The 19,314-nt window shown below is 40.7% G+C and overlaps 1 protein-coding gene across 1 annotated transcript; it reads left to right on the plus strand.

Annotated features, from left to right (window-relative positions):
- The first annotated feature begins 13 nt into the window (after positions 1 to 13).
- CHMP5 (charged multivesicular body protein 5) lies at positions 14 to 13,410 on the plus strand. Its single transcript, XM_068553464.1, has 8 exons — positions 14 to 168; positions 1,402 to 1,506; positions 2,932 to 2,978; positions 4,725 to 4,818; positions 4,950 to 5,021; positions 8,592 to 8,700; positions 10,215 to 10,327; positions 12,707 to 13,410. Exons 1-8 carry the CDS (start codon positions 100 to 102, stop codon positions 12,755 to 12,757), a joined length of 660 nt encoding a protein of 219 aa, XP_068409565.1. The 5' UTR covers positions 14 to 99; the 3' UTR covers positions 12,758 to 13,410.
- Positions 13,411 to 19,314: the final 5,904 nt, after the last annotated feature.

Below are 19,314 nucleotides of genomic sequence, written 5' to 3' on the forward strand. Positions count from 1 at the left end.
TGCGCATGGAGGGCCGGAAGTCAAGTCGGAGGCGGAGGTGATTCTGCTTCCGTTTCTGGTTTTGCTCCAGTGTTTGGGTTGTCTTCGCGGTCGCCCAAGATGAACCGATTCTTCGGGAAAGCGAAACCCAAGGCTCCGCCGCCCAGCTTGACTGACTGCATTGGCACGGTGGGCACTTAGACACGCATAACTAGGCTCAGGGACCCTGACACCCCCCAACCCCACCCACCCCCGGCTTCGGCGCCTACTCCTGGGTCCCGGACCCATTGCATCTCAGCTCTCTCCACCCCACTTTCTTTCCTGTTACCCAAGTCATTGCTGACTCCACAAACCAGGGACCCCTAACCCATCACTGTCTCGCCCTTCTTGCGCCCCACCCCTTCTGGTGCCCAGTGCCGCGTCCACTCGCTGTTTCCTTACCTCCTCACCCCTACCAGCCATAGGCCCACACAGCCTTCCCACCTCGTCCAGCCTGACCCGTAACTCCTCTTCCATCCCTCATCCCTCTCCCACGTCAGCGCCCTCGGCTTGATATCCTAGCTCAACATATTTGTACCCCAATCCTGGATCTCAGTAACCAGTAACACAAAATTCTGAACTCTGACCCCTGACATTAAGCCACCACCTTCTATCCAAGCGAATAGCATTAGATCTAAGCCCTAGCCGGGGTCCACTGGGCACTAACCCATTTCACACACCTCCTGCTTGAGCCCTCAGCCTGACGAGCCTCTGATTCTAGGGAAATCTCCACTAAGCCCAGTGATTCTCAAATTCTTTTTCTGCTCAAGCACACTTGAGAGCGACCCTGGAATATTAGAATTTAGGGGGTGGAGTATAGTTTATAAAAGCTCTCCAGTGTTTCTGGCTGAGAATCTCCCCACCACCAACAGTTAGGAATCACTGTTTTCCACCTTTCACCATATGCTCTTCTTCTTTTTTTTTTTAAATTAATTTATTTTATTTATTTATTTTTGGCTGCATTGGGTCTTCGTTGCTGCACGTGGGCTTTCTCTAGTTGCAGCGAGCGGGGGCCACTCTTCATTTCCATGTGCAGGCTTCTCATTTCGGTGGCTTCTCTTGTTGCAGAGCACAGGCTCTAGGTGCACAGGCTTCAGAAGTTGTGTCATGCGGGCTCAGTAGTTGTGGCGCACGGGCTCCAGAGCGCAGGCTCAGTAGTTGTGGCGCACGGGCTTAGTTGCTCCGCAGCATGTGGGATCTTCCCAGACCAGGGATCGAAGCCGTGATCCCTGCATTGGCAGGCAGAATCTTAACCACTGCACCACCAGGGAAGTCCCTCTTCTTTATTTTTCCTTTCTTCCTCTATATTCATTCCTCTCCTGCCACTTTTCATGTAAATGTATTGCAATAACTACTACTGCCTTTGATGTTTTTCCCCTCAAGGTGGACAGCAGGGCAGAATCTATTGACAAGAAGATTTCTCGGCTGGATGCTGAACTAGTGAAGTATAAGGATCAGATCAAGAAGATGAGAGAGGGTCCTGCAAAGGTAAGGTAGGCAGCACCTGAAGAAGGTACTGTGACAGCCTAACTTGAGCACCTGTGGAAGTAGGGCCTGGTGGTAAGGGCTGGTGAGAGATGCAGAAGAGATGCTCACAGTCTAATAAGAAAACATACGTGAGGGTGTATCCTTCAGGGAGGAGAGTTAGCAGCCATATATGAGAGGAAGGCTGGGATTTGACCTGGTGGCAAGAAGATGCTGGTCACATGTCCAGAAGCATGTACGTGGGAATTAGCATATTCTACTGAGAAGGTGCTATATTCTACCTGGAGAGCTGGGCCTGCTCAGGAATAATGAGTTGCCAGGCTAGTCAAGTTAGGTAAGTATAATAGACTGGTTAAGGAGTGGCATGTTGGGAAAAAAGTACCAGTGTTCTATTAATAATACCATCACTACCTACTAGCTGTGACCTTTATGAAGTCAGTTAATTTTTTATTTTTCTCTTCTGTTGGGTAGAAACGTAGAGTTGTATATTTAAGTGCATGGACTGTGAATGTAGAACTGTCTTCTTTTTTCCCATCCCTGTAACTTATTAGACATTCAAGCTAGAGCAAGTTACTTAGCATCACTGAACCTCAGTTTTCCCATCTATAAAATGGGGATGATATCTACTTTAAAGTGTGAGATTAAATGAGGTAATTCATGTGACCTACATAACACTGTGTCTAGTACATAGACACATTCAGTAAATGTTAGGTATTATTATCATCTGGGAAGTAATAATACCTGCTTTTCCTTCTTCATTGGAGGAGACAAATAAAATGATTTATAAAACAGTATAGAAATGGAAGTGACAGGAGGATTTTCTCTGCCATCTTAGTTAGATGGCATGGAATGAAGAGCGATCAGAGGCAGGAAAGCCCACCTAGACTTGAGGAGATGAAAGCCTAAACCATGGTGGTAGTCATAAGAATGACATGAGAGGAATCAATTTAAAAGTGAGTTCTGAAAATCTAAGATGGCAGTGCATGAAGACACAACAGAGAGAGGAAAGGTAAGGTTGGTGTAACAGTTCTCAACCTAGAGAAGTGAGAGACTGGCGGGGCCATTATTAGTCATTTCCAAGGTGAGAGCAGGCTGAGGAGTTTGGGCATGCTGAGTTTGAGTGGATAGCAGACTGTGCAAATTGGGAATCTCCCTAAGGCACCAAGATATACAAAATCGGCCCTCTTGGGGCTGGGAGTAGAGATAATATGCACTAGGAAAAGGAAATGTACTTCAGTACACTGAGATGTGGGATGCCAAGACTGAGACAAGCTGGGGCTTAAAGCCTGCTTGGGAAGTGAACAATCCAGGAGCCACCGTGTCTACTTTGAAGATGAGAGGAAGTAGGTATGTGAGGATATGGGAGATTTTTTTTTACCGTATGTATATTTTCTACTTCCTTTCATTAAAATCTGCTTTTCTCCCTAGAATATGGTCAAGCAGAAAGCCTTGCGGGTTCTAAAGCAAAAGCGGATGTAAGTTATAAGCATAACCTCCTTTCCTCTAGCAGGTTTAACCAAAAGGGAAATGGTCTTCCATTCCTCTAGGTTTTCATACCACTTTATAAGCATTCTTGAGTTAATTGCAAATTTCATTTACACATACAGTTAGCTGGGTTTTTCTCCCCCTGCATGTTCAGCAACATCTGTTGCAGCACTGTCCATTTAAATAGAACTTTTTGCTTTGATGGGAGGTGTTTTGTATCTCTGCTCTTCAGTACAGTAGCTATTAGCCATGCGTGGCTATTGAGCACTTGAAATGTAGCTAGTGTGACTAAGGAACTCAAGTTTTAATTTTATTTAATTTTAACAATTTAAGTAGCCATGTGTGGCTAGTGGCTTCTGTATTGGACTGCCCAGATCTATAGAGTTTGAGTCTCCCATTTATTTAATTAGAGTGTGCCTTTTTAATTTTTATTTGTTTGTCTGTAAAATAGGGAATCTTGAATATTTGTTCCCTCCCATCAGAAGATTTAACGGTCCTTAATTTGTTTTAGGTGACTGTGTCCCAGTGTTTGAGCAGAAGCCCAAGAGTATCTTTGGTACTTACCCTTGTGAGCTGATGAGACCCTCTGCAGGGTTATAGAGGTCAGATGTAATCAGCTAATAAAGAACCAGAAAAATTGTTGATATCTCTATTCCTATTTATAAACTAACTTTTTATAAGACATCAGACACCATCTTACTCCTTTTAGATTAGACAGAATTGGAAAAAGAAATTATACTGCCTAGAGTGGTGAGAGAGTGTGATAAAACTGTTGCCTCTCTAATTGGTAGCATTGCAATTTTTAGGTAACTTTTTTTTTAATAAAAGGATATTATTCATTGTAGAAACTTGGCAAGTACATAAACATGAGTAGAAGAAAAGGAAATCTACCTAGATTCCTGCTAGCAGAAATAACCACCTTTAAAATGCTAATTTCTTACAGTTTCTTTCTCTGCTTGTGCATACATGGTATGTGTGCATATGATTTTTTAGAAGATAACAAATGGCGTGTATATAGATTATGCTTTTCCACTTAATGTTATATCATGAGTATTTTTGTCCTTCTAAATATTCTTTCCAAACGGTATACTTTTTAACGGGGTAATAATGTTCCACCACCATTTGCCTGCATCGTTGACAATTTTTCTTCTGGTTGGATAGTTAGATGGTTTCGAATAGTGATATAAGTCTTTGAGGCAGTATTATAAGTTGATATAAAGCTTTATTTTAAAAAAACATGGAGTGCCAGGCATTATATTAGGTTGGATAGATTACCTATTTGTGGATACGAGATTAATAAAATATCATACCTGTCCTCAAGGAGTTCAGTCTACTGGAAAAACAGTTTCACTATATGTATGAAGAGCCTTAAAAACAGTCTTGCCCTTTCCCCCAAGAATTCCATTTCTGGGAATTTAGCATAGGAAATAATCTAAAACATAAAGACCTGTATTAAGACTTCTTAGCAATGTAGAAAGCAGCAGTAATAATAATAATGTTAAGTGAAAAATAGTGTTGTAACTAAAATATATACAGAGGAAAAAGACTGGAGGGACATCAAATCATGTTTGTGTTAGATTGATTAAATTGTTTTTCCCAATTTTTCTGTATATTTAATTTTTTAATGTTTGTTGTTTTTGTTTTTAAGAATATTCTCTTATTTTGTGTTAGAGATACTTTCTTCCTGAGGATTTCTATCTGGCTCACATTTATCCTTCTCAATTGACTCTAAAAAGGTATGAGCAGCAGCGGGACAATCTTGCCCAACAGTCATTTAACATGGAACAAGCCAATTACACCATCCAGTCATTGAAGGACACCAAGACCACGGTACTCCCAAAACACCTTTGCCATGGTTTTATTTTATTTTTGTACTGTGTGCTCTTTTCCCATGGTTTTTAAAAGACAGTTTAACCAACACGGCTTCTTAAGACATGGTGTTTTCTCTTTCCTTTTTTTAGGTTGATGCTATGAAACTGGGTGTAAAGGAAATGAAGAAAGCATACAAGCAAGTGAAAATCGACCAGATTGAGGTGAGATGTGTACTGGTTTCCCCAAGAATATACACTTGTTTCTGAAAGAATCAAAATGATTGTGTATGTGATGGGAAGAGCACAGGAGAGGGATTGAATCTTGGGTTCTGCCATTTACTAATAGAGTAACTTTGGGAAAGGGTACCAGAGGTCTCACTTTCCTCATTGTTAAGCTAAGGATCCTAATACCACATACAGTTATAATTAGGATGAAATAAATGAGCTGGTGTATCTAAACGCACAATGCCTGGCACATAATAAGCACCCAGTGAATAAGCACCAGTTTCCTTTTACTTCTAACTCACTTAATGATTTTTAGTCAGTTGCCTCAGTTGTAAAGTAGTGATGTTGCTGCTCATCTCCCAGGATTGTCCCGAGTATAAAATGAGGACATACACATAAAGTGCTTAGCAGGGTTCCTGGTGTAGAGTTGGTTCCCTCTTCTAGTAATTCTCTTTATATTTTTTCCCCCGGTTTTATTGAGATATACTTAACATATAACATTGTGTAAGTTGAACGTATACAACATGATGATTTGATACATATATATATATATAGTGAAATGGTTACCACAATAAAGTTAGTTAACACCTTCATAACCTCACATAATTACTATTTTTTTGTGGTGAGAATATTTAAGGTTTACTTTCCTAGCAACTTGCAAGTATTGTTAAATATAGCCACCATGCTGTACTTTAGATCCCCAGAACTTGAGTCATCTTTTTTTTTAAAGGTTATATTCCATTTATAGTTATTATAAAATATTGACTGTATTCCTTGTGTTGTACAATATATCCTTGTAGCTTATGTATTTTATTTTATACATAGTAGTTTGTACCTCTTGATCCCCTACCCCCATTTCTTTAGTGGTTTTTTTTTTTTTTTTTTTTTTTTTGGCTGCACTGGGTCTTAGTTGCAGCACATGGGATTTTCACTGCAGCATGTGGGCTTCTTAGTTGCTGCATACAGGCTTCTTAGTTGTGCCTGTGAACTCTTAGTTGTGGCATGCGGATTCTTAGTTGTGGCAGATGGGATCTAGTTCCCCGACCAGGGATCGAACCCTGGCCCCCTGCACTGGGAGCACAGAGTCTTACCCACTGGCCCACCATGGAAGTCCCTAGATTTTTAATAATAATGTCATTAGGTCCTTAAAATTAGCATTTCTTTTTGAGATCATGTTTTGGCTGGGGCATTGAGCCCTAAGAGTTTGGCTCCTCTCGCCTCTGTCAGTTGAACAGCGCAGATGGCAAACAGGGTTAGCGGAAGGAGTAGTGACTGGCCTGAGGAAAAGGCTTCCTTTCTGCGTATGTGATAGTTCTCTTTCCCTCTACCCGCTGAGTAGAATGTCTCTTTCTAAGAGGGCATGGACTCAGTTTTGTTCACTATTGTATCCCCAGTGCCCCAAACAATGCCTGTCCATAGTTGGTGCTCAGAAAGTATTTAATGATTGATGAACAAATGAACTAGAGGCCATTCATGGAGATAAAGCAGTTCTGCCCAGTTGAAGCATTATTTGTTGGTGGAATATTTACTATGTCCCCAGCATTTTACTGCTTCTGCAGACGTATTCTCTGGTAGGGTAGTTCTAGTCTTTAGTAAGTGAAGGCATTCCTCCCATCTTGCTCTTTTCCAGCACCCCTCCTTATACTTCCCGGGACCCTCTTTCTAATCCTCCACACCAGTCTCTGCTTACAAGAATTTAGGCTTAGTGATATCTTCCAGGAGATTCACTGAGAAAGATGTTCTGAGTATGCTTGTCTTATTTGTATATTATTATTTGATAATAAAATACAATGAAACTGAATTTTATTTTCTGCTTTTCGGGTTCCTTATGTTTTAATTAGTGCTATTTAATGAACAAAACAGAAATTTGATCTTTCTGGTTTTTTGTATGTTTCTTCCTCTTTCACCTATGGATGTCTGGCTCTCTCCCCATCTAATTATCCTTCTCCTGTCACCTCATAGATTTGCCTGCATGACAGGTGGAAAACCCCTTTCGTTGTAACTTTTTGATGTGTATGGGTACGTGTCTTTGGCTGGTCTAGATATTTTGAATTTCATTTGTTTTCCTAAAATACTTTACTTGTAGAACATTTTCACTGTTTATAGTGCTCATTCAGAAAATTTGCCTCTATGTATGTATGTTCCCCTTTTTCTGTCTTTTTTGTTTCCCAGTTTCTGCACATCAAGTGTAGTGCTTATATTTGTTTTGTATTGATTTTGTTTGTTTTTCCAGAACTGAACCTGCTAATTCTTTGTGATGATTTTTTTCTTTTCTGTGTCTATCCTAGAGTCTATTGCTAGGAATCCTATCCATAGATGATTTTGGCAGACTTGTCTTGACATGTAAAAGCATAATATAAGTTCAACTTGATTAGTTTATGTTATTTTCACTCTATTTTAATTATTGTTTCAGCCAGTGCTTCTCTGTGTAGCAGACTGTTACATATGTACAGTAGTTTGGCACTTGGAAATGCAGAAAAGCAAAGCATTTTCTTTTTAAAAAAATGTTTTTCTCCACTTTATTTTATACCCTTTATATGGAAAAACAAACCTAATCTGGGGGCCAGGAAGGAGGTTTTAAATGTTTTGCATTGCTCTAGAAATTCTGAAGGATAAGTGGTGCTGATTTGGACCCTCTGTGTTATCAACACTAGTCCATTCCCCTCTATGTGGAATTTTCAGTATATGAAAAACATATTGTTTTGCACATCCTTAACACAGTAGAAGATATATAGTATTAAGCGCTTAGTGTTTGACACGTATTATGACATATATTATTGTAATAAATCCTTATAATAACCCTATGAAGAATGACTATTAATAATACCATTTTACAGAGGAGGAAATTAAGGCTAAGAGACATTACTTTTCATTGAGTAATGGCCAAATTTTAGCTTGGATTTGTTTGACTCCAGAGTCTGCTCTTCTAACCATTATACTAACTGCCCTTTATTATGCTATAGCACTTCTCAGATTGGTTTTACATTCTTTCTGGCCTTGTAATAGTCTCCCAGTTAAGTACAAATAGATAATTCCCAGAAGATTTATGCCCTCAATCAGTTTTTTTCACCAGCCTGGTCTCAGGTATCAAGCCTATCCTGATTACATTTCTGTTTCCCCATCCAGGGTGGGCTCAGTACAACTTTTTTGTACTACCCAGTTGTTTCTGCTACTGCTTCCTTTCCCTGTACAGCGTAGTCAGTTTTTGGCTGACTCAGGAAGAGTACTTTGCTTGTCTCAATTACCTCTTTTTCTCTATTAACTAGAAAAATTTTGATAGTGTAAATATTGCTTGATTTCATGTTTCAAGCAAACTTTCTGTAATGAGAGAGCTGATTGGGCATCTGTTCTTGCAACAGAAGTTTGGATTTCCGTGAAGCACCTTAAATTCAAATGCAAGATTACGAATTCTATTCTTTATTTTTAAGTTTACATTTTACCACCAAAAATAGGAAGATTATGTGGGCCATTGCTCGTTTCTGAGATTCAGGGGAGAGAATAGGGACAGGGGGTAGTTAGAGAAAAATGGTAAGAAATGAATAAAAATCCTGTCATATATTTTTGTAGGATCTACAAGACCAGCTAGAAGATATGATGGAAGATGCAAATGAAATCCAAGAAGCACTGAGTCGTAGTTACGGCACCCCAGAAATAGATGAAGATGACCTAGAAGCAGGTAAGTTATAGGAAAAGCAATGTATATGTAGCTTTAGCATCTGAGAGGAGCGACTGCCTGGGACCTTTTCTCCCAAATGTTAGAGAAATTTTCTGCAGCAGTTCCCTGAGACTTTATGGTATAGTCTCTGGGCAAAGAGCTTGAGAGGCAGCCATATCAGACTTGCATACCCCACCAACTCTGGGATGGACAAGCTCTGAAGGAATGTCTAGGCAAAGGCCTCTGCTGACCTGGTGCTTGGTATCCAAACACTGCCATTCCCTGCCATTTTCCTTTTGATTTTTTTTCTCTTTATTTTCCTGCTGGAGTCCTCTCCCTCAGAACAGTTAAGCAGATCAAGAAACAGTAGTTGGCAAATACTTAGTGTGCAGCTACTATATGCCAGGCACTGTATTAGATGCTAGGGATTCAGCCTTGAAGAAAACAAACACAATCTCTGCATTTATGAAGCTTCTCCTCTAGCAGGGGTAAGAAACTACTTGTTTCAAGTAATTCATTAATTATAAGAGCACAAACTGTTGGGAAGGAGAAGTATGGGGTCCCATAGGAGCACATAGCCAGTGAATCTAACCTATTTGGGAGTCAGTGACAGGCATTGCACCTGAAGGATGAGCAGAGGGTAGCAAGACAAAATGGAAGGGGTTGTTAAGTGGCCTCACAGAGAGTTGTTTAGAAACTGTTCCTGTAGTCCATTTAAGAAATTGTGGTGGCTGAGACTATGGTGGTGGTAGCAAAAACAGAGATAAGTGGACATATTGAAGAAATTTTAGGAGGTTGAATGGACAAGACCTAATGATTGATTGGGTGTGGAGAGAGAGGGAGGAGGTGTTTGTCAATTTCTAGCATGAGCAACTGGGTAGATGGCAGGACCACCCCACACTGGGTTTTCTGTTGCATGATTCCCCTGTCCCATTACTACTTCTTCTTTCTCTCCATGTTCTGTTTTGCCTAGAACCTTTTTTCCCCCATTTATTTCTTTATTTTCTTATTTCTCATCTTAAGTTTCCTCTGATGAGTCTCTACCTGCTGTCGCCATTTCCCCTGGTCACTTCCAACTCACTTTGCCATAGACTTATTTTTAAAGCCTGATCTCATGTAATGGTCACTCACTATACAACAATCTCATGCCTCCTTTCACTGCCGGCTTTCAAGTTCATCAATAAATGGGAGAGGATTTTTTACATTTGTTATCATCAGGATTTTCTAATTTGAATTGGCCAACCGATAACTATAGAGTCTTCTCATGAAGACTGGGCCTTGTAAACCTGTGGGGAATGGTTTTGTTTGTTTGTTTGTTTTATTTTAATTTTTGTTTTTCATGGATTTTTACCACACCAGTTCCCTTGAAAATTTCTTACAATGGCCATCTTTTATTTTGAAAATAGAAATTAATAATCCCTTCTCTTTGTTTCTAAGTTTTCATCTTATTGCAAATAATTTGGCCAACTTTCTTAACATTAGCTGCCAATTTTCTTGCGTACATTTTTTTGAAATATTGACTATTTCAATCTCAGAGTTGGATGCACTGGGCAATGAGCTTCTGGCTGATGAAGACAGTTCTTATTTGGATGAAGCAGCAGCTGCACCTGCAATTCCAGAAGGTGTTCCCACTGACACAAAGAATAAGGTGAAAGCTTTTTCTGTCTTATTTTCTATGCAAAATGGTCTGGGAATCTAAAAGGTATTCTTAAGTAAGAATAAGGTGAAATCTTTTTCTGTTTTATTTTCTATGCAAAATGGTCTGGGAATCTAAAAGGTATTCTTAAGTAAGAACAAGGAAAGACTGTCATTATTTTGGGAACCCTTGAAAGCCCAGTTTTCCCACATTGGATTGTGGATAGGCTACATAAATAGCGTCACTGAGGCCCAGGGATGGTTTTATTCAATGACAATTTGTATAGTATACTTAATCACTTTTGTGAGCTTGGACTGGGTGCTATTGGGTTTTAGACATTTCCTGGGAAAGCAGCAGCAACATATGCGTGAACCATGCGGGGTGGCAGCATAAAATAAAGGTCCACTCCAGACATGATGATCAATAATAGGGTGGATTTTTTTTTTGAACTAGGGATTCATAATTTAAGTATAAAATTTAATGTAGAAAGATTCTACTTCAACAAGGAAAAAGAATCAGGACACCTGGGTGTAAGCCTGAGATTGAAACCACTAACTATGAGACCTTGGCAAATCACTTAGCTGTTTTGAACTTTTCTGTTCCTTGCATCTATAAAATGCAGATAACTGTAATTATCTCACATAATTGTTGTGTAGATCAAATTAGATCTTGTATGTAAAAGGACTTTGCGAACTTAAAGCCCTGTTCAAATCTACATGCTTGTCGTTACAAATAGATAAAATTTGCTGCTTATAAAATCCTGTTTACCCCATCTGAGTTTCTGGTATCACATGTCATTTTTTCTATTGCCACTGGCCATTTACAGTCCTGGTGTTTACCTACTCCCAACATGCACATTGAGGTGCACAGTATAGTTGACAGAATCCTAGAGTGGGAGCCAGTCTCAGGTCTGCCTTTATTCACTGTGTGACTTTGAGCAAATTAGAAGTTCATATCTTCTCTCTGAACCTCATGTTTTTCCTACCTGTGCAATGTGGGGAACAAACAGGTGGGAAAGTAGGTAATTTCTCAGGTCCCTTATAACTGAATTTTTTTTTTAATATTTATTTATTTGGTTGCGTTGGGTCTTAGTTGCAGCAAGTGGGCTCCTTAGTTGCGGCTCGCCAGCTCCTTAGTTGTGGCATGCGAACTCTTAGTTGCAGCATGCGTGTGGGATCTAGTTCCCAGACCAGGGATCAAACCCGAGCCCCCTGCATTGGGAGTGAGGAGTCCTAACCACCGCGCCACCAGGGAAGTCCCCCTTATAACTGGTTTTGACGAATGTGTGTGTTCCCCTACCTTACCCCTCCCCCCTGCTTACTTGAGCCTGGGGTCGTCTTACCTTTCTCTACTACCCAGGCCACCCTCACCACTTCAAGGCACCAGGTGCATAGGTTGCTTTTTCTCAGCATACCTAAAATCATTTTTATTAACACTACCATAGCCCATCTTTTCAAATCCTTGGTAACAGGTCCCTGAAGGATGTGTGTTATTTCCACTTTTAGAAGGTCACAGATTCCTGACTTAAATGTGCTGTTGAGGTATGGTTTCTGAATTGATAGTGGTGTCACTGCCTATAAGTTTGTAGTAAAGTGTGATATGGAAGTGACTGCCTGTCCCAGGGCACCGCTCCTTTAAGGATCGATGAGGCGGGCTTCCCTGGTGGTGCAGTGGTTAAGAATCCGCCTGCCAATGCAGGGGACACAGGTTCGAGCCCTGGTCCGGGAAGATCCCAGATGCCGCGGAGCAACTAAGCCCGTGCGCCACAACTACTGAGCCTGCGCTCTGGAGCCCACGAGCCACAACTACTGAAGCCCGTGCGCCTAGAGCCCATGCTCCACAACAAGAAAAGCCACTGCAGTGAGAAGCCCACGCACCGCAACGAAGAGTAGCCCCCGCTCTCCGCAACTAGAGAAAAGCCTGCATGCAGCAACAAAGACCCAGCACAGCCAAAACTAAATAAATAAATAAATTTTTTAAAATAATTAAATAAATAAAAGGATTGATGAGGCTACAAAAGGTATTGGTTCACTTTGGGATCAGAGTGAAAGTGGGAATCTGGAGGCAAGCACTCACTCCTCTGCCTTCACTCCTGGACATTCCCAGCCCCCTTTTCCCCTTTCTAGGTTTACTCTTAGGTTTCTCTTTCTCTCTGTACTCTTCCCTTACTCTGCAAAGAGTCATCCCTTTTGATCCCTTCCACTTCTTTTCCTGGTTTATCACTTCCCCTTTTACCTTTCATAAAACAGCTTGTTCTCATCTTATCAATGGGATTTTTGTTTTCATTGATTAAACACTTGGAAATGAGTTGTGACTACTAAATATTTGTAATCTTTTTCTTTTTTTATCAGTTGGAAAATAGTGGCACTAAACATTTCTTCCTTTTCACAGGATGGAGTCTTGGTGGATGAATTCGGATTGCCACAGATCCCTGCTTCATAGACTTGCATCATTCAAGTACATCATGTAAAATAAACACATATTCTGGGACTAGGAAATATTTATCTTTCCAAGTTTGCCATAACAGATTTAGGTTTCTTTCCTTTCTTTGGAGGAAAAGTTAATTACATTGCTTTCATTTTTTTTCCGTTAAGAGACTCATTGCTTGAAGGAAGCTTTCTTCATACTAAATTTTTATTCCTTTTCTCTTATGAAAGACTAACTTACTTAAAATTATCATTGGGTATGTATAACTTCATTCCTTAATAATAATTTTGAGATAAAACCAAGGAAATGGGAATCTTTAAGTTCTATGACAGCATATCTCCACAATGTCAAATTGACCCGATAAATTGATGACAAAGACGAGATTAGTGGGACTGTCCATATTATGATTCAAAACCATTTTCTCTTGTGGTATTATAGGTTGGTTAAAGTGATGGCCTTTTTTGGTGAGTTTTGTTGTGTCTTGTGAGTAAATCTCTACTGTGTCCAATATTGGAATGGAATTATCACTACTGTATCATGGGTGGCTATTTTGATTCTGTGGTTCATTCAGTATTACAGTGGACTTGTAATCAATAATGAATATTTCTTGATATTTAATGTATAGGACATTTATTTATACTCAATAAATATTTTTCAAAAGGATATAATTTTAATAGTATTACCTCAGCCTGAAACTTCCACTACAGAAGCCAAAGTTAATGTAATTTTAATGTCGACTCAGCCTAAAAACTCCACTACAGAAATCGAATTTAACTGGCAGCATTGTGGTATAGTGGAAAGTGCAAGGAGCAATCCAGGCTTGGGCCCTGGGTCTGCATCTAATAACTACTAAGTAGCCCACTCACACCTCTAAATTTTTATTTCCTTACTAGTAAAATCATGCTTCCCTCACAAGCTTTTGTGAGGAATAATTGATTGTCTTGAGTACTTTGTTAACTGCCACATCTCATATGAGGGATTATTAACAATTAAAAATCTGGGGTTGGGAGTTCTCTGGCAGTCCAGTGGTTAGCACTCGGCACTTTCACTGTCATGGCCTCGGGTTCAGTCCCGGGTCGGGGAACTAAGGTCCTGCAAGCTGCGCAGCTCGGCAAAAAAAAAAAAAAAAAAAAAAAAAATGGACTTTATTCCCTTCTTGGGAGGTGCCTGGAGTGCTACAGCAAGTCCAAATTCCTGCTAGATTTCAGGGTCTTTAATGATCCATCCTCCCTTCTGCCCCCCTCACTGGCTGCCTCACAGTGTCACATGCACCAGCCTTTCATGTGTCAGCAGATCAATCTGGTAAACATTCATTGAATGCCAGCCCTGTAGAGTCTCTATACCAACCCAGGGGATACCAAGAACAATCACAACTCCTCTCTTCAAAACTTCACTGTCTAGTTATAGGTGAGGATGAGACACGGATGTAACCCTCTCCCACCCCCACTAACCTCACCCTTGAAGAAGCCTTCCAGTGGAGCAAACGTTACAGTATTCATCATTACCTTCTTGAAACCTTCCTTGGCTTCCTTACAAGTTCTCACTCAGCCCTTTTAATATTTCTTCCATTATAGTTCCAATCTGGGATGACTTCTTACCCTTCATACTTTCCTTGAGATAACTCACACCCATGATTTTAACTATTACCTATGAACTAATGCCTCAAAATAACTGTTACTATTCCAGACCTCTTTCCTTATTCTTATTTTCAGTTCTGGGTATTCCAAATTAAACGCCCCACCACTACCTAAAATCTAACATCCAAATTAAGCTCATTACCCTGAGCTTCACACTCAACCAACGTTCCTGCTTTATTTCTTATCTTGCCAGTGTTAAATCAGTGACCCATATATTGCCAGTTTTAGTGGGTGATATTTAGTGCTCCAGCTAGACCTCTTTAGTACATTGGATACCAGTGAACAATCATTCTACCAGTCTCTCTTCCCTTGGCTTTTGTGATGGTACTCTGTGGTTCTTCTATTCTTCTGACTATTCCCTCCAAGATTCCTTTCTGAAATTCTTATCTCTCCAACCCTATAACGTTGGTGTTCCTCAGGAGTCCAGGCTTTATCCACAGTACTTCTTTCTCTGCTCACTTATATTTAATAATCTCAGCTATTCTCGTGGCTTTAACTGCTGACTTCTAAGTCTATACTTGTATCCCTGGTCTTGCCACTGAGTTTCAGAATCCTGTTTATATCCACGCGTTGCCTAAGAGTAATCTGGATGTTCCAGAAGCCCACAAACACTTCACATTCAAATGGCCAAGACAACTATTATCTTTCCCCGAGACCTAACCTCCTGTTTTCCCTGCCTCAGCTAATGGAACCATTATCCTCCATCATTCAAAACAGAAAGCTCTTGAGTTGTCCTTGATGCCTACATTTTGCCTCATCCGACACATTCAATTAATCATTAAACCCTGCTTTTAACCCCTACGTGTTTCTCAAATCCAGCCCCTCCTTTTCTCTTTTCAACTCTCTTTGGCTTGGACATCCCTCACATAGCCTTTGTGAATAAATGACCTGCTTTCCCTTCTTGCATAAAGTCCTGGTTCGCTGACACCTCCAGCAGGGCTTAAAAAGCTGCCTATTGGCCCCTGCCTCTCTGTAATGGTTTATTGCTTAGTCTTTTCAGAACAGCATTCTCTTTCATTTAGAGAACTGCCTCCCCAATTCCAAATGTGTGATTATTGGAAAAATACCAATTAGAGTAGCCCTACCTTTACTTTTCCACTATGGGAGTGGGCTTGTAACCAGGTTTGTGCCTATTGAAGTTCATCCCTCAAATTTTCTAAGGGGAAATGCTTTCCTTTTTTTTTTTTTTTACTCTTTATCAGTCTGAGAAGTTTGAGATATTGAGTCGAGAGAGCAGCCAAGAGGCAGAATGAAAGAATCCTCATGGCACTGAGCCCTGACTTCTGATCTTTGAGATTCTCAGAGTGCTCCAAGTCTCTGCAACTCCTCCTTTAGTTCTGTGAACTGAGAATTCTGCCAACAAACCCCCTTTTCTGCTTAAACTAGTTGGAATTGGGTTCCTGTCACTTGCTAGTAAGAGTCCTGTTCTAGTTCTCCTGCATCTGCCATACAGTCATGACTCCCTGCCTCTGCTCATACAGTTTCCCCTCCCTGGAGCTGTAACCGATCAATGGGCTCGTGTGCCCACGGCACAGAAAGCCAACTGACAGCCGGTGTTTGCAGCAAAGTCAGGGTTTATTGCAGGGTGCCAAGCAAGGGAGTGAGAGACAAGTCTCAGATCCACTCCAGCTTGGTCTTTGAGTTAGGGGTTTTTTAAGGAGAAGAACAAAGAAGCTGGGGTTAATCATCATTTTGTGACATTTCTTAATTGTAGTTTTGGGAGTCAGGACGCCTATGGTTTACGAGTCTGGTTTGGTGGTCTGTGACCAGGGTTGGGTGGGTCTCTTAGCTCATTTTGCCCTGGAGGAACAACCTGAGTCCCTACCTTAATGATGTTACCGACAATAGCAGTTTTAGTCATCTGACTCTGGTTGATTAGCGTTCAGTTAGCACAGGTCAGAGGGGACAAGAAAGGGAATAAAATGTTGGATAGAGAGGTAGGGGATAAACTCGGTAGGGGAACTTGGTTTTAGGGGTACTCGGTTTCAGAGCTTCCTTAACACCTTTGTCATTCTGCTAATTCTTGCTATACTGGGAAAAGACCAAAAGCCAGGCCCTGGTCTTCGTCAATCCCAGCGAATTTAAGGCAAGTGGAGAGGATAAATCCTGCGGTAGGGGCCCTCTGGTGATCACTGCTATAGCTACCACCAGTTAGCATCACTGGTCAGTTAAGCATTAGAAGCAGAACTGAGTGCAGGCGGTTTCCTTAGGTTGTAATCTAGCAGCCCCGGGAGATTAGCAAGGGTGGAGGAGACTGGAATGATCCAGTAGAGAGAAGTTTGGCACTTCTACATCTATTATCCATATCCCTTAGCTTTCCCCTTATACATTCTTATATCACATAGGGAGTTGGTTTGTTTTATTGCTGCCTGAGTCGTACCCCCATAGATTCTTATGTAGTATATCTAGAGACAGTTTGGGCACTTGGATTTTATAAAAGCTCCCCAGGTCTTATGTGTAGCTAACGTTAAGAACCACTGCCCGAGGGTGCCTGATCAGGACGAACCTGTTTTCATGGACAAGCAGTCTGACTCTTGCCATAAATTTCTGCAATGAAGAGATAGGCAATGATTGCCCTAAGGCAGAGTTTTCATCCAGAGAATGAGTTGGGAAGTATTACTTTCTCCTCTGTTTTTTGTAAGAGTTTTCGAAGGATTGGTGCCAATTTCTTGACTGTTTGGTAGAATTCACCAGTGAAGCCATCTGGGCCTGGCTTTGTGGGAAGCTTTTTTTTTCGTATTACTAATTCAATCTCTACTTGTTACAGGTCTATTCAGATTTTCTATTTCTTCTCAAGTCCGTTTTATTTATTTATTTATTTATTTTGGCCACGCCACACAGCTTGTGGGACCTTAGTTCCCCAAACAGGGATCGAACCTGGGCCTCCTGCAGTGGAAGCACGGAGTCCTAACCACTGGACCGCCAGGGAATTCCGAGTCCGTTTTGATAGTCTGTGTATTTCTAGGAATTTTTCCATTTCATCTAGGTGATCTGATTTGCTAGCATACACTTGTTCATAGTATTACCTATGATCCTTTTTATTTTTATAAGGTTGGGAGTAATGTCCCTTCTTTCATTTCTAATTTTAGTGATTTGAATTTTTCTCTTTTTTTGTTTTTCTTGGTCAATCTAGCTAAAAGCTGATCAATTTTGATGTTTTTGGTGAATGGATCAACTTTGTTTTTGTTGATTCTTTTCTATTGTTTTTCTATTTTTTATTTCATTAATTCCTGCTCTGACTTTTATTATTTCTTTCCTTCTACTTGTTTTGGTTTAGTTTGCTCTTCTTTTTCTAGTTCCTTAAGGTAGAAGGTTAGGCTACTGATTTGAGATCTATCTTCTTTATATTAATAAATCTTTTTAAGGGGACTTCCCTGGCAGTCCAGTGGTTAAGACTCCACGCTTCCACTGCAGGGGGTGTGGGTTCAATCCCTGGTCGGGGAACTAAGATCCCGCAGGCTGAGCGGTGCAGCCGAAAAATTAAAAACAAAACAAATATTTTTAGGGCAGTTCAGGTTCACAACAGCATTGAGCAGGACGTACAGAGAGTTCCCATACACGCCCTGTCCCCACACATGTACAACCTCCCCCACTAGAGACGTCCTGCTCCAGAGTGGGACATTCGTTACCATTCATGAACCTGCATTGACTCGTCATCACCCAAGTCCATGGTTTACATTAGAGTTTACTTTTGGTGTTGTACATTCTATTGGTTTTGACAGTGAACCCACTATTATAGTATTGTATCATACAGAGTTGTTTCACTTCCCTAAACATCCTCTGTGCTCTGCCTGTTCATCCCTTCCTTCCCTCTAATCCCTGGAAACCACGATTTTTTTTTTTTACTGTCTCCATAGTTTTGCCTTTTCCAGAATGTCATATACAATAGTTGGAAACATACAGTATTTAGCTTTTTCACATTGGCTTCTTTCACTTAGTATTTGCATTTAAGTTTCCTCCATGTGTTTTTCACGGCTTGATAGCTCATTTCTATTTAGGTCTGAATAATATTCCATTGTTTGGATTTCTTTTTTAATGTAAGTATATATAGCTATAAATTCCCACCTGAGCACTGCTTTCGTTGCTTGTCATAACTTTTGGTATGTGGGGTGAAGCACTGTTTGTATAGGAAAGGCAGGATAAATGCTTGCTTACTTCCATTTAATGACAAGTTTTGGAAATAATGAGTGGGTTCCCTAGTATGCCAGTTATGAATTATTGACTTTCAGTTCCAAATTTATCCTTTTTGCCTGCTCTGTGAAATGGATTTGGGCCCTTTAAATACTTATCCTTTACCAGCTGGCAGGTATTAAGCTTTGTCAGTAGAGGGCAACAGAGAGATACTGCAGGAGGAAAGGGTTTCCTTTCCTGTTTCTAGTGTTTGGGTTGGTTGTGCTGTAGGCAGCTTCTCCAGCGTCTGGTTCCTGTGCTTCAGCACCTGGTTTCTTCAGTGTTTGATGGCCAGCAGCCAGAAATTTCTCCTGGCGCCTTCCCCCCCAAAGTGGTTTGTAGTAGACGGCCTCTTGTGAGACACGTCCCCAAGAATGGCTTTCCCCAGCACCATATAAGGTAGATTTCTGGCAACTTCCACCAGTGCAGCACCACAGCAGCTTCCCTATCTAGTGAGCCATAGGCGCATCCCCTCTAACAAAGTCTGCCCCTCAGCTCTGGGGTGATCTTCACTGGACACTTTATCTCAGCCCTAGAGGAAGTGGCTCTTCCTTACATTGCTAATCCTGTATTCTTTTAGAGTTCTCTTTTACTTCTTTACTAGTCAGTCCCTTATTACTCTCATCCCTTGTTGTAGTTAATAAGTCTTTAAATAAATAAAACCTTCCCTGTTTAAATTACTATGTGGTTCCTCTCTCCTGACTGGACTCAGACTGATACAACTGGTAATTTCTAAAGGGGACGGTAAGGTTTTTTGTTTGATGA

This window comes from Eschrichtius robustus, chromosome 10 (genome assembly GCF_028021215.1).
Source record: "Eschrichtius robustus isolate mEscRob2 chromosome 10, mEscRob2.pri, whole genome shotgun sequence".
Lineage (NCBI taxonomy): Eukaryota > Metazoa > Chordata > Mammalia > Artiodactyla > Eschrichtiidae > Eschrichtius > Eschrichtius robustus.

Bases quoted from the DNA above. Each gene is read 5' to 3' on its own strand.
- CHMP5 (XM_068553464.1), top strand. From the start codon at position 100: ATGAACCGATTCTTCGGGAAAGCGAAACCCAAGGCTCCGCCGCCCAGC. The intron at 2,979-4,724 runs GTAAGTTATAAG...GACTCTAAAAAG, and splicing joins GTTCTAAAGCAAAAGCGGAT to GTATGAGCAGCAGCGGGACA. The intron at 5,022-8,591 runs GTGAGATGTGTA...ATATTTTTGTAG, and splicing joins TGAAAATCGACCAGATTGAG to GATCTACAAGACCAGCTAGA.